General features: G+C 41.2%; 2 protein-coding genes and 1 pseudogene across 2 annotated transcripts; 2 read left to right on the top strand and 1 right to left on the bottom strand.

Annotated features, from left to right (window-relative positions):
- Positions 1-795: 795 nt before the first annotated feature.
- Positions 796-2,338, top strand: LOC103629241 (uncharacterized; annotated as a pseudogene).
- Positions 2,339-5,417: 3,079 nt separating this feature from the next.
- On the top strand, positions 5,418-6,423 carry LOC109940605 (uncharacterized). The gene is made up of 2 exons (XM_020540184.1): positions 5,418-5,645; positions 5,736-6,423. Exons 1-2 carry the CDS (start codon positions 5,455-5,457, stop codon positions 6,229-6,231), a joined length of 687 nt encoding a protein of 228 aa, XP_020395773.1. The 5' UTR covers positions 5,418-5,454; the 3' UTR covers positions 6,232-6,423.
- On the bottom strand, positions 6,045-9,926 carry LOC100279004 (glutathione S-transferase T1; the record flags this gene model as incomplete). Its single annotated transcript, XM_020539918.2, has 4 exons — positions 6,045-6,691; positions 6,762-7,047; positions 7,411-7,464; positions 9,883-9,926. Coding segments are annotated over 4 exons (591 nt in total), but the record flags the coding sequence as incomplete, so codon positions are not given.
- Between the last annotated feature and the right edge of the window lie 3,197 nt (positions 9,927-13,123).

Genomic DNA, 13,123 nt, shown 5'->3' with positions numbered 1-13,123 from the left:
GTCATGTTTGCATGCTACAATTGTTTTTATTAGAGCCGCACATGTTTGTGTATTATTAGAGCATGCATACTATCTTAAAGTATTGTTGAGTTTTGGATCATTTGTGAAATTAGCAATAATAATTTTTATGCATCTAACAATTTGTTATGAATGTAGGTTTTTGTCCCGCGAGAATGGAATCTCTATTTGTAGGCTTGTCTCATAACAAGCCAAAAAAATCAGTGGCAACCGCAATAGTTCGAGAAGGTATTAAAATTTTCATAGTTCTGTATGGATCAATTTGTATTTTTTGTAATAACTAATTTTAGTTTTATCTCATGACTGGTTGCTCCTAGACTATATTTGCACGCAAGGTGATCTTGCTCTCATCGATTTTATCAAGGAAATCTCTTGTGAACCAAGGGTAGAAGTCGTTCTTATTGATGATGCCTTTGTTGAAAGGAAGTGGATGGAGTGTTTATTTCAGCCGAGCGCATATTTAGGTGACGAGGTAATCCATGCTTAGTTTTTATATTTGGCGACGTTGTTATGTATAAGTTTTTTTACTCATCCTGGTATTTTTAACCACAACTTACACACTTGCAGGTTATAGACTGTTACATAAATTTGATAAAAGCTCAAAAGCATCTAAAGTGCCGATCTGGAGGTCGCGTTCACATAGAAAATGCTTTCCAGTTCAATTTCCTGAAGCGAGATGGTGATCTTGAAATTAAAACAGAGGAGCTATATCCAATTAAAGACACGGCACACATATGTAGCGCTGAACGAAGGGTGTTACTTTACCTAGACCATGACATGGTACATATGAGTTTGCAATCTGAATAGTTAGTGTTTATATGTATTTTATTCTTATGCAAGTATTTATAATTGTTTTGTAGGTGTTTATTCCGATAAACATCTGAGAGACGCATTGGTATCTTGTTGTGATCCATGCAAGAAATATGGAGATACAAGTGCTCGATTCACTTGGTACTTCACAAGACCGCAAAGACCTCACTGACTCTGTGAGTATGCACAAACTAAACAATTATGAATTCAATATTAACTTATCCCAATCTCTAATTTTATTTTACCATATATAAAGATTAAAGGACTGCAAAGACAAATAGATATGATATCTCAACGTAAGGAGTTAAAAGACCACAGGTGGCCAGACCTCCAAGTTGCTTCTTGGCCGCTCAGAGAAATAGACATGGGATATGCAAAGCAGACAGATAGGTACGTCCTAAGATCTTCTTTACCAATTTCTTCATTCATACTAATCTTTATGTTGGTATTAATGTATATTGTAGCTCTTCATGTGGCCTCTTTCTTTTGAACTATATCGAATACTGGACAGGGGATGAACTGTCTGACAGTTTTACCCAGGTATATTATTACTACTATGACATATATGGACATCTACAGTCAGTGTTACATATATAATGCTAAATAATTGTTTCTTATTTGTAGGATGACATGCCACACTTTAGGAAAAAATGGCTGCTATATTACTATCTTCAGACCTGAATAAGAGAAGGGGGTGTCTGTTATACAAAAATGAAAAAGAAGTTGACTCTGGAAGCCCATCTGATGTTGAGATATTAGAAAACCCAACAGATTCTAATAAGAGGAAACTACTCCACGTGCTTGATGATAGCGAAGTAGTGTATGAAGATGAGGAAGGCCCTATTACTCAAGCAGACTTGCAAAGGTGGTTTGTTGATGATTGGGATAAAAGAGCTCATGTAAAAGTCTCTAACGATGGTTGCACCAATGACTTTTTAATGGTTGGTCTTTCCACAAAGGACATGCCAGTGACCAAAGCCGATTCAATAGATGTTTTATGTGATTATATCATGGCAATAGAAGACGATACGACACTAGAGTAAGTGCTCATTGATTTATTTATTTTATGTATATCGACTACTTAGATTCTTGATATAGAGTTTCGTCATGCTACATTACAGGAGAACATGGGTGCGAAGTTTCAATCCTTTTAAGATAGAAATATATGTCAAAGACCTACAAAACATATTAACGACAACTCAAGATATGATTCTAAGATGTTTTGATATGGCTGTTCGGCTGCTTGCCAATAAAGAGTCACGTAGACCGAAAGAAGAAATCATAAATAATAGAAAGCATGATATGGACATGCGTTTTTGGGTAAGTTTGTTTCCAATCATTAATGTATTAATATATAGTATCTACATCTAATCATCATGTGTACATGTATATATACTGTCCAGAGAATGGTTGGTTTTGGTAAACTTCCAAAGTACCATCAGGATCCTACAACAGAAGAGTTAGCCAAAACACTCGATTGTTGGCCATCAATGAATTATTATATCACGGGTTGTAGATATGTAAGTATGTGTTCATTTCGAATGTATTTATAAAGGACACTTCTGTTGTAGGATCCTAATGACTGATATTTTGCAGGTTCTCATGCCATGGAAATTCAATGGATGTCACGCCCTTTTCGTAATAGATCATGTTAAAAAGCATGTGACTTTTATCGATTTTACACCGACTCAAGATTGGTGTAAACACATGCCATACAAGAGGTTCGCGGAAGCGATTATCATGGCCTCAAAAAAATATAAGATTGCTTACAGCAAGAAACGTTCTGGATGGGCGGAGGATATCTTTAAGTGGGAACATACAATTCAGACTGGTGTTCCAATTGACTTAAGAGGGTATTTTCTTCGTACCACCTTCTCAGCAGTTTAAATTTTTTCTATGATAATCATTGTATAAAACATAGTTGCCCAAATATTATTCTATAGGTTTAATACCAGCTACCTCGTTCTACAAGCTATGACCATGTGGGGGAATGACAGACGACTGAAATTTGTTGGGGTGAGTGTAGTACGTTTGTTTTATGTTCAAAACTTACATTCTAGCTATCTCGTTCTACAAGATAATATGTTTTGTTCTCTTATCTCTTTGTCTGTAGGATGAAAAGACTCTTCGAAGAAACTTTGTGATTGATCTTTTAAGTTATGAGGACAATTCGTGCCGATATGCCATCCCTGCAAACATACAACAAAGACTTGTCGATATCGCTAAAAAGGATTAGCTGATTAGTGAACAGTTGTCGACACATTTGTCTGTAACTAATTTGTGTGATATTGATAATGTTTTCCACACGTATTTTGCATATTATAGTGATGTGTGTTGCTCCGTATCAATGTTTCATACAAATCTTTTACTTCCATCACAACGCACGGGCACATATCTAGAATATATAATGTTATCGTGTTATTGTACGGTTCCGTTGCATATTATAGTGATGATAGTGCAAAGTTTGTTAAAAGGTAAGGGCAGCCATAATGTACAGTGTTGTAGTTGTATGTTTCATTTCTTTCTCTAATAAGTATTATATCATTTGATCAAGATCAAGTCAGTTTATGTTTGGGCAGGTTATAATGTTTTTGCCTTTTTATCTATTGTAGAGACACTTTCTACACGAAGCAAGCTTTCTATTGGTGTTGTGTGTCCATACAATGCTCAAGTTAGAGCAATACAGGAAAAGGTTGGGAAGGCCTGCAGGAGGAATGATTATTTCTCAGTGAAAGTAAAATCTGTGGATGGTTTCCAAGGCGCGGAGGAAGATATAATTATCATATCAACAGTCAGGAGTAATGGAGCTGGTACAGTTGGGTTTCTATCAAACTTACAGAGGACTAACGTGGCTCTAACAAGGGCCAAGTAAGTTCTGCACCGAGCATTTAAATTTCACTTCAATTACTTCATAATCTTTTATCTGGTGCATGATAATAAAAATTGTTTGTAAACCTTTGTTGTACATGCCCAGATTGGGGAAGACTTTACATTCGACAACTTTACTATATACCCTTCTTTGTCAAGGATTTGATGATAAGCCAATGGTTAAAAGGGCTGTCATTGTAACCCCCACAAGCTTAGTTAGCAACTGGGAATCTGAGATAATTAAGTGGTTGAAAGGCAGAGTGCAGGTGCTGGCCCTCTGTGAAAGCACACATGCTGATGTTCTTTCCAGAATTGAAAGTTTCTTAAAACCCTTGAGCCGTCTCCAGGTTTTCTTTTGCTTACTAATTATTTGTTAATATACACTATAATAAATGAAAATGTAGCTGCAAGTTAATGACAATTTCTGTGGTGTATGAATAATCTTCAGGTACTTATCATATCTTATATATGAGACTTTCTACATGCATTCTTCAAAATTTCAATCTATTCATGTATGCGTTTCTGAACTTTCGATGCTTCAATTCATTTGCGGGAATAAGTTTGGCTTAATCTAGAAGACTGTTTGGTCTTGCTTATATGCTTACTTGTGATCTTTCTTTTGTACAGATGCTAGACCTCACCTGCTGGTGTCACTTTTCAGTTGGTTGTGAACTATAAGCTTTGCGTCCCGCGGCGTGTCTACCTGTACTTCCGATTTGGATTTATCAGTGAAGGTTCATCTTCGCTTTTGTTTTTTCCTGGTCCCCACCCATGTGAAACTCTATCTGTTTTCTGGAATTATTGCCTCTCATTATACACTCTGGTAAACCTTAATTATGCAGATTGATCGCAACTCTTAATCTTTCCTGGTCTATGCAGGGGTTCTCGACACTGAGGAATTAGCCATTGTAAACAACACCTTTCGTAAGGCCCAAGGTTCCAGGCTACCTGGAATCATTGAGGAAACGAGGAGATCAGGGGAGTCAACAACCTCAACTCTGGAAAGTGAAACCTGGGCGATGGAAAGCCTTGAGACTGAACTATTTGATAATGTTCGTGCTTCGATCCAGAGATCTCTTGGCAAACCTGATAAACTTTCAGGTCGGCCCGTTGCTGCCTCAACCCCCCCAAAGGCCACATCAAATGCACCTCGTGTTGCAGGTAACAAGCCTCAAATAGTGACCACTTCTTCAACAATTTCCTTGTTTCAGTAGACCTCCCAAGTGTTTGTTGCAAATATGCAGTATGGTCCCATTTCTCTTTTGTCCTATTTCATATTCTTCATACGTTTAAGGTCATTGCCTCTTGCTGTTAAATTTTCAGTTTTGCTCTCTTAGGTGATTATTCTATTAACCAACTTATTCTCGTGGTTTCCATACAGGAACACTTTCTCAAAAGTGTATCCAGCAATGTATATTGATAATGTCACTGAACTTGCATTTGACGATGTCACACCTGAAGATCCTGATTTTCCATTCATACAAGGTGAGGCATGTCTCGAAGCTAAGTTTATGTATGGATTAGTGAATCATCATTGTGTAATGTTATGTCATTCATGTTCATTCCAATATACCCATAGGCCTAGCAGAAGCTGGATTGATTTCTAGCAAGCTTTCAAGATCTGATATGAATATCCCAGAAGATGTTCATGACAATCATATCTCGGCTGTTGAGTCTGAAATGGAAGTTCTGTTGTTGAGTCTGAAATGAATATCCCAGAACATTCTGGTCAGGGGCAGAGCTGCTGTTGAGTCTGAAATGGAAGTTCTGTTGAAGTTGAGGAGTGAGGTAGAGGAACAGCTGCAGAACGTACTGAGCAAGAAGGTGGAGGTGTCGTTCAAGAAGAGTAGGATTGAGAATCTCCAAAAGGAATTTGAGAGTGATAACTCGGCTGTTGTGCAACTTCAGTATGAGTTTGAAGTGGAGAGGAAGGCGTTATCTATGGCAAGGCAAGAAGAATTCTTGACATCTGAGATTTGATCATTTTGTGCATATTATTTCATTGTGCATGATGTTATTGTGCTCTTTAATTTAACCAGGGCTTGGGCAGAGGAGGAAGCCAAAAAGGCCCGGGAGCATGCACGCGCCCTTGAGGAGGCCCGGAACCAATGGGAGCGTCAAGGAATCAGAGTTGTTGTCGAAGGAGAACTGAAGGATGACGCCTCAGCTGGGGTGACATGGGCTAACGCTGGCAAAGAACACGCAGTCGACGAGTCTATCAACCGGGCGGAAGCTCTGCTGGAGAAGCTCAAGACAATGTCTGGTGAGATGGAGGTGCGGTCTCAGGGTGCGGTGGAGAGAGTGATGCAGCATGTGAGGTCCTTCATCGCAATCCTAAAGCAGCAAGCTGCAGATGCAAGGCAGTGGTGTACCGAGTTTGGGGCTTGTGCTGCTTCCAGGGCAAACGAGGTATCAGCACAAGTGAAGGGAAGCGTATCTGCGTTTGGTGCAACCCTTGGAGACAAGTCGAAGAGGGCAATGGAAGAGTGTAAGGACGGCCTGGAGAGGATTTCACACAGATTCAAGACAGACTAGATACCAATTTTGTTGTTTGCTTGTTTTTTTGGGGATGTTGTTGTTGCAGAGTTGTTTACTATAGCATGCTGGAACGAACAGTAAGTAGTTCCCGACCGTGGCCTTCTGGAATAAGTGCAACGAAGCACTTGTGGCCTTCTGGAATAAGTGTAATTAATACCAACAGTAATTAATAATAGTTCCCATTTATTATATTATATCACAAGATCGATCTGTCTGTCTGTCTCTCTGTCGCTTATTGTGCCTTTGGTCGTCAGAGCTTTGATGCTGTTTTGAGCTTTGTGCTCGGCTCAAAAGCCTTGCTGCTGCTGCCTTGCACCATGCATGCCTTCTTCACTTGGAAAAGGAGCTCGTGGGCTTCCTCAAAATGAGGGCTCGTGGCTTTCTTCACCTTGTCCATCCAGACAAGGATCCTCTCATGAGCTCCCAGGAATCGGTCACGGACCTCATCGCCAAAGATCTGCAAACATACAAGGGCTCATCATCGCTGGATCTGGATAGCAGCAGCAGCAAGCAGTAAGCATGCATACCTCCAACTGCATTATCTCACAGACAAGGCTCAGATCTGCAATCGATGGCTGGGGGCTACCTAGCAAGAACTTGGCATCGCCTTTCAGCCATACCGATTCGATCACCCCCAGTGACTGCATCACAAGCTTCTCTGCTTGTTTCACAGCCTCATGACTTGTCGTAAGACCAAGGAAGGGAGCCAATGCAGTGTGCATTACAAGGGTTGCTGCACCACGCCGCAAATTTGAGTGATGCCAATCCAAGATTGACTCAATTTTGGCTCTGGTGAACAAGTCAGCAGGATACCTATATCATAAATTAAATCAGAAAATAGCATTCTCTACCATTGCAGGGTGTTAGTCCCTTCCTAAAGAGTTAAGCTGCTGGCAAGATGTTGCAGAGTTGAGCTGCTGGGTCCCTAGGCAACTTAGGAACAGCACAAAAACCATGGTGGTATCTAATCCAAAATATTACTAATTAATTACCATACTCGGATTTAACTTGAACGATCAACAAAGATGAAGTGCTTGTTACACATAAAATTGCCACATCTACATTAAATGCCATTAATATTGTATACACAACGACGATCAATAAATCATAATATTCCTAAAAGATAAAGCGACACTTGTGGAAATAAAATAAGTTTAGTGCTAATATGTAACGCACCAGTGGTCAGCAACTCCAGGGAAAACCGATGCAAGATACCTCAAAATCGCATGACTGCCACAAAAGCAATTTTTTCACCACAAAACATCAAGTATTACAACTATAAATTGGACAGTTTAAGCATGTACAAAAATAATTGCGTATAACAAAAATAATATTGTAACTAGATGATCCCAATCATATCAATAAAAACAACAATAACAACAAAGCCTTTTTAGTCCCAACTCCCAAGCAAGTTAGATAGACTAGAGTTCAAATCCAACAGAAACCATGAATCAAGTAGTTGCATTGTTACTTGTGTCCTTTTGAGTGATCCGGACGTTTTCCTGCTTGGTTAATGATGACAATATGTCTTGCATGGTTTCTTATGGCAAGAAATTTCCGATTTTGACCATTATTTACAGCAGCAACATAGCTGATGAAAGGAACTAATAGATGATGGATGCTTCTGGCATGTAGTCTGTGAGGTGCTGTCATTTGCATGCAGAGTAGCGTTTACTGTGTCTCTTGCAGTGTACTGTTGTCGAGAACATGGATAACTTGGAGGCGAAAAGGGATGAAGTCTAAATAACAGGAAGACAATGGAATTCAGTTGGGAAGTTTTGTCCTTATGCCTTCACTAATTGAGTAGGTTCCAACGCGAGTAGAACTCGACTAGGTGAGTGCCCATGCGTTGCAACGAGGACATATAATATCACGGTAACTTATGTATTATATGTCTTCGTTGCAACGCACGGGCACTCACCTAGTAGATTCAAGAAGAAGGAAGCGTAAGAATCCCTCGTCCGAAATGCCATCACAGCAGTTTGAACCGAGAACCTCCCTATACTATGTAGCGACGCCTCCCCGCTTGCCCCTTTCGAGTAAGGTAATCTATCCCTAGCTTTCCTAAGTACTTGGCCAAGGGCATCCCATTCCACCCTTGTGGTAGCACTGTTTTCCCGGTTGGTTCTCCATGTTCCAATTAACATGATGATCTTATCACGAACAATAATTAAAACAACAACAACATAATTGGAACATCATCATAATATAACATTAATTTCCCAAAACTAGGTAGAGCAATAGCAAATCTACCCAATAGTTCATTTGTCAGCAAGGTATGGGGTAAACAAAACTAGAGAAACCTATTGGGTCCCATCAAATTAACCTGGGCATACCATGGTGATTAACATGAGCATTATTAGGTAAGGAAAGGTGATCAAGGGCATAACTTGCTTTACACTTGAGATCCCAGGTACCAAGTTGGTCTTTAGATTCTCATGACCTCACCGCTATTCGTAGTAGTACATACAAATAGACAAGGAGCACATAAAAATAACAGTACACCAAACATGAGAACAAACAACGTAAAAATATTCGACGCGATGCTACGAGAGCGGAGGTTCGAGAACCACTAAAATCGGAGTTATGATTCAGAAGATATAGTTTTCTCAAGTTTTAGGTGATTAAATGATAATATCTCATATGTTATAAATCATGTGAGAAAAATATTACGAAGAAACAACTAATTCAACTTTAGTACATGTTATCACTTGATTAGATATCATGATTTAGTCAGATTATAATTATAGATAGGTTAACTTTAATTAGCAAGCTTAATCTACTAAACATGGATTAAACAATATCTAATTAAAAGAATATGTGTTATGATAAAACTAATGTTGTTACTACGTAGAAAATGTTATTACGAAGCTAACACAACTTAAACGAATCAAATCAGAGTAAAAACGGATGAGATAGGGGTTTTTTTTAAGATTATTAGATTTATTCCTATACTTAAAATCAATTATCAAATTTTATTTTATATCAATAACCCAATTGGTGGTTACAGTTAATATTTCTCAAGAGCTCGGGGTTGAAAACACAAATTTCAGGACCTATATGTACTGGTCTTTATGTAAAGATGGACTGCAGGTTGATTACCCTGAACCCGTGGGGCTCTTTTGCAATAGTGCTGGGCCGAAGGGGTATTGGGTGATCACAGCCGTTGGATCAAAGTCCTATGCCTAGGATTAGATCTAAACCCTTGTGAACAGTAAGCAATGGTAGCCGCATAGATCTAGATCAACGGCCCCGGCCACAAATAGACATGATCTGATCTCATCCATGTGATACCGGATCAACGACACTAGTCAAACATCTAGAGGGGTATGCCATCCTCTAATCGCAGTCGCCCGATCGATCGAGGGTTCAGATTAGATATTCATTAACTCAAACTGGTGTGTGTCCGGGACCATAGTCCTGAGATCTACGACCCACAATACACAAACGAAGGGGTTTCCAGCTTATGATCCTGCTCGTCCATCGATGATCTAACGGCCATCCACCCTCCTCTAGCCCCCAACTCTGAGCACGGCGGCAGCGCACTCCGGCGAGCCCTCCAACCCAACGCGCCAGAGCACCAAAACCGAAACCGGCCATTACTACATCATGTGGACACGAATTCAAACAAATGTTGAAGGTTCATACCCGGATCTGGTCCGCCCACAAAGCAGTGCGGCATGGCGGTGGAGAGATTACTCCGACGAGCAATTCACGTCCATGTTGTGGCTTCCCATACTCGAAACAGCATTGACCCCGATTAGCGCTCCCTAGTGAAGCACCCAGGCCGTCGTTGAAGCCTTGGCAACGGCAAAATCGAAGATTTGCTTGCGGCGACGGACCCATGGTCCCCTCTACTCACGATGATGACCACAACATTCTCCCAAATCTCACTGTGACCCGAGGTCGATGGATGGAGGGACACCTTGGTCCTGCTTATATACTCCTGAGGCCAGGTCCAAGGTAGGCGGGGTTGGCCGGTGAACGGACCTGAGATCCCCGGCGGCTCCACCGGGTTCGGTTGCAACGAACCGAGCTAGAAGTCGGTACTAGTGAGGTGGTCCCAGTCGTCAGTGACCATGCACATGCGATTGTGAGGGTTGGGCTGCTGACGCGGGCTGTTCCAGGGCAACCAACAAAGGGGGCCCACTCGACAGTGTCAAAGAGAAACAGGGAAGGGGAGAAGTGGGCCAAGTGGGGCGTGAGTGCGTGGTGTGGACCTGGTAAGGTGGACCGAGACGTGAGGAAATCGGCCCACGAGCAGGTTTGTCCCTTTTTTATTTTATATTTCCTGGTTTTAGTTTAATTCTTAGAGTTCAAATTCAGATTTAAATTCAAACAAATTCCAAACGCACAATCAAAACTCCAATATGAATGCAACAATATTTTATCAATCTATTTATTTATTTAAGCAAATGCTTCTAGCTATGCAATTCACGTGTAAATAGTTTATTTTGGAGAAGATAATATTTCTATTCTATTGTTCCTATAAAGATATGGTTTAACTTAATCCCTTTTAAAAGGTACTTATAAATCAATAAATATATAATATATGTATATTTAAAAGAAAGATTAACTAAAATCATGAATGCATACTTTTGTGAGGTATTTATTAAAAATCCTATTTTGCTTTAGGAGATGTAGCTTCAAAAATATTATTAATAGACTCTTTGATTGTCTTATTCATTGATTTTTTTAACCCCGAAATAAAATTTCAGGTGTTACAGACATGGAGATTGCAATGTTGAGGCAACAGTTGGAGTATCAGAGGGAAGTGTTGAGGCAACAGGCAGAGTATTAGAGGCTGCAGGCTAAGCACTAGAGGTAGCAAGCTAAGCACCAGAGGCAAAAAGATGAGTACTATGTGAACCTCTGAGCCTAGAAGTAAGATAAGCACTAGAGGTAGCAACAGAGGCCTAGAAGTTAGAGTAATATGTTATTCGTAACAGCTACAACACATGTTGCGTATCATACTTCTTCAACAATTACTTGCATTTTATTTGTAGCAACTGGCACAACAAGCGGGCGTGTAGATGCCATCCTTCAGTATACCATCTCCAAAACTTGAAATGTTGCATCCACTGCCGCTGTCGGTGTTTTGGGTCCGACCGCACACCCGGGGTTGCCCCTCAAGGTGTTTTCTAGGAGTAGGACGGTGTCAACGACTGTAGCAAAATGGTTCGTGCCGATCGCACGAGAGACAGTGAACAAGATTTACAGGTTCGGGCCGCTTAGAGATGCGTAACACCCTACGTCCTGATGAGAATTCGGCTGTGGTTACAAGAGGGCTCTCTGGGTTGAAGGCACAGAGAGTTTATGTGGGTGGCGAAGTAGGATAGGGTCGATCGTTCTGAAGGGGTGCCCCCTAGGCCTTATATACTCGACCGTGGGGCAGTACACGTGGGTAAGATAACAACAAGTAGCTAAAAGATAGTGAACCTCTTGAGATTATCCCTACGTAACCCTCGCCGACTTATCCTCGCATGGCTTCGTTGCATGGAGACTCCAGCGCGGGAAAGTCGGATCTCTGTTGCAGCCATTCGCTCGACGCTGTGGGCCGTCCGGGTTTGCACCAATCCAGCCTCATGTCGTTCTGCTTTGCCGGTTGTTTCTCCCCAGGCCCACGAAAGAATGACCTTACGATTTATTGGGCCCTTGGGCCTTTCGTGAGGTCCTTTACTCTTTTAGTGGACCCGGGGGATATCTATCTCCCACAAGCCCCCGATCTTTGGGTTGATTTGGAGGTAATCAACTCAAAGATCCAAGGTCCAAAAATGACTCCCTGCTGTTTTCTCTTGCTCTGATCACTTGTTCGACCAAAGTTTAGTTTTGTGCCTGTGCCTTAGAAATCAGCATTTTGGATTGTAAGATTCTGGACTTCATTGGGTGCACCGGAGGTGCACCCAATGGGTGTAGCCCCCGACCTTTGAGTAGATTTTAGAAGATAATCTACTTAAAGGTCTTCTCGAAAGATTATCTCCATTCGCGTTCCTGCATCTCAGTTGAGGATTGACCTTTCCAATCTTGTTCCACGCCTTAGAGGTCGGCACTATATTGATTTAGAATGATAATCCATGGGGTGCACCGAAGGTGCACCCAATGGGTGTAGCCCCCGACCTTCAAGTGGATTTTTGAGGATAATCCACTCGAAGGTCTTCCTTCTGTGTCCTTTTGCTGAAAATTATCCTTTCTGCTTGTAAAAAATTGGCATGATGTCATCCGCGCTATGTCATCAATATTATGCTTCAGAGGTCAGCATGTATTTTGTCTTTTGCAGCCGAGTTCGCAATCCATCCATATCTCGCTAGGTAGTGTAATTTATTTGCTCTGTGACTGATTGGACATTTGATGGACGTTCTCTGTCTAGTCTTCAAGTCATTTCTGTCGACCATATTTTGCACTGTACTGGCTATATTTGGCTTCCCTCTAACTCTTGTTGATATCTCATTTTTGTCTCGAGGTATTCACTGCGTGCCCTGCACGGATGTGACCGTTTTGAAAAATATACTGATAATTCCTGGGCGTCCCCCCCCAATGGGTGTGGGCAAGGGACGGCTTGGTACGCTGAGTGTTTTAGCCGGTTGCCTCTGAGTAGTAATGTGATAGGACGGCTAGTGTAATCATATCCTTTGCGCTGTTGACTGGAGTCCCAATGGGTGTAGTGATGCATGAAACGGCGTCCGCTGTCTGACGTGTCTTCAGATGGGTGGGAGTGCTTATTGAATGCTTTGCGACTGTTCAGTGACCGCGGTTGGAAGTGAGCGGTTGCTTTCCCCTCTATAAATAACGCCTTTGCTTCTCTGGTTTTTTCACATCTCTTCGCTGTTACTTACTGCCTTCTTCTCCTCCCTTCTGTCTGCTTCCACCATGGGCAAGGGCACCAAGCGCA

This window comes from Zea mays, chromosome 6 (assembly GCF_902167145.1).
Source record: "Zea mays cultivar B73 chromosome 6, Zm-B73-REFERENCE-NAM-5.0, whole genome shotgun sequence".
Classification (NCBI taxonomy): Eukaryota; Viridiplantae; Streptophyta; class Magnoliopsida; order Poales; family Poaceae; genus Zea; species Zea mays.
This window is presented reverse-complemented; position numbering and strand designations above follow the sequence as displayed.

Bases quoted from the DNA above. Each gene is read 5' to 3' on its own strand.
- LOC109940605 (XM_020540184.1), top strand. From the start codon at position 5,455: ATGGAAGTTCTGTTGAAGTTGAGGAGTGAGGTAGAGGAACAGCTGCAG. The intron at 5,646-5,735 runs GCAAGAAGAATT...TAATTTAACCAG, and splicing joins AAGGCGTTATCTATGGCAAG to GGCTTGGGCAGAGGAGGAAG.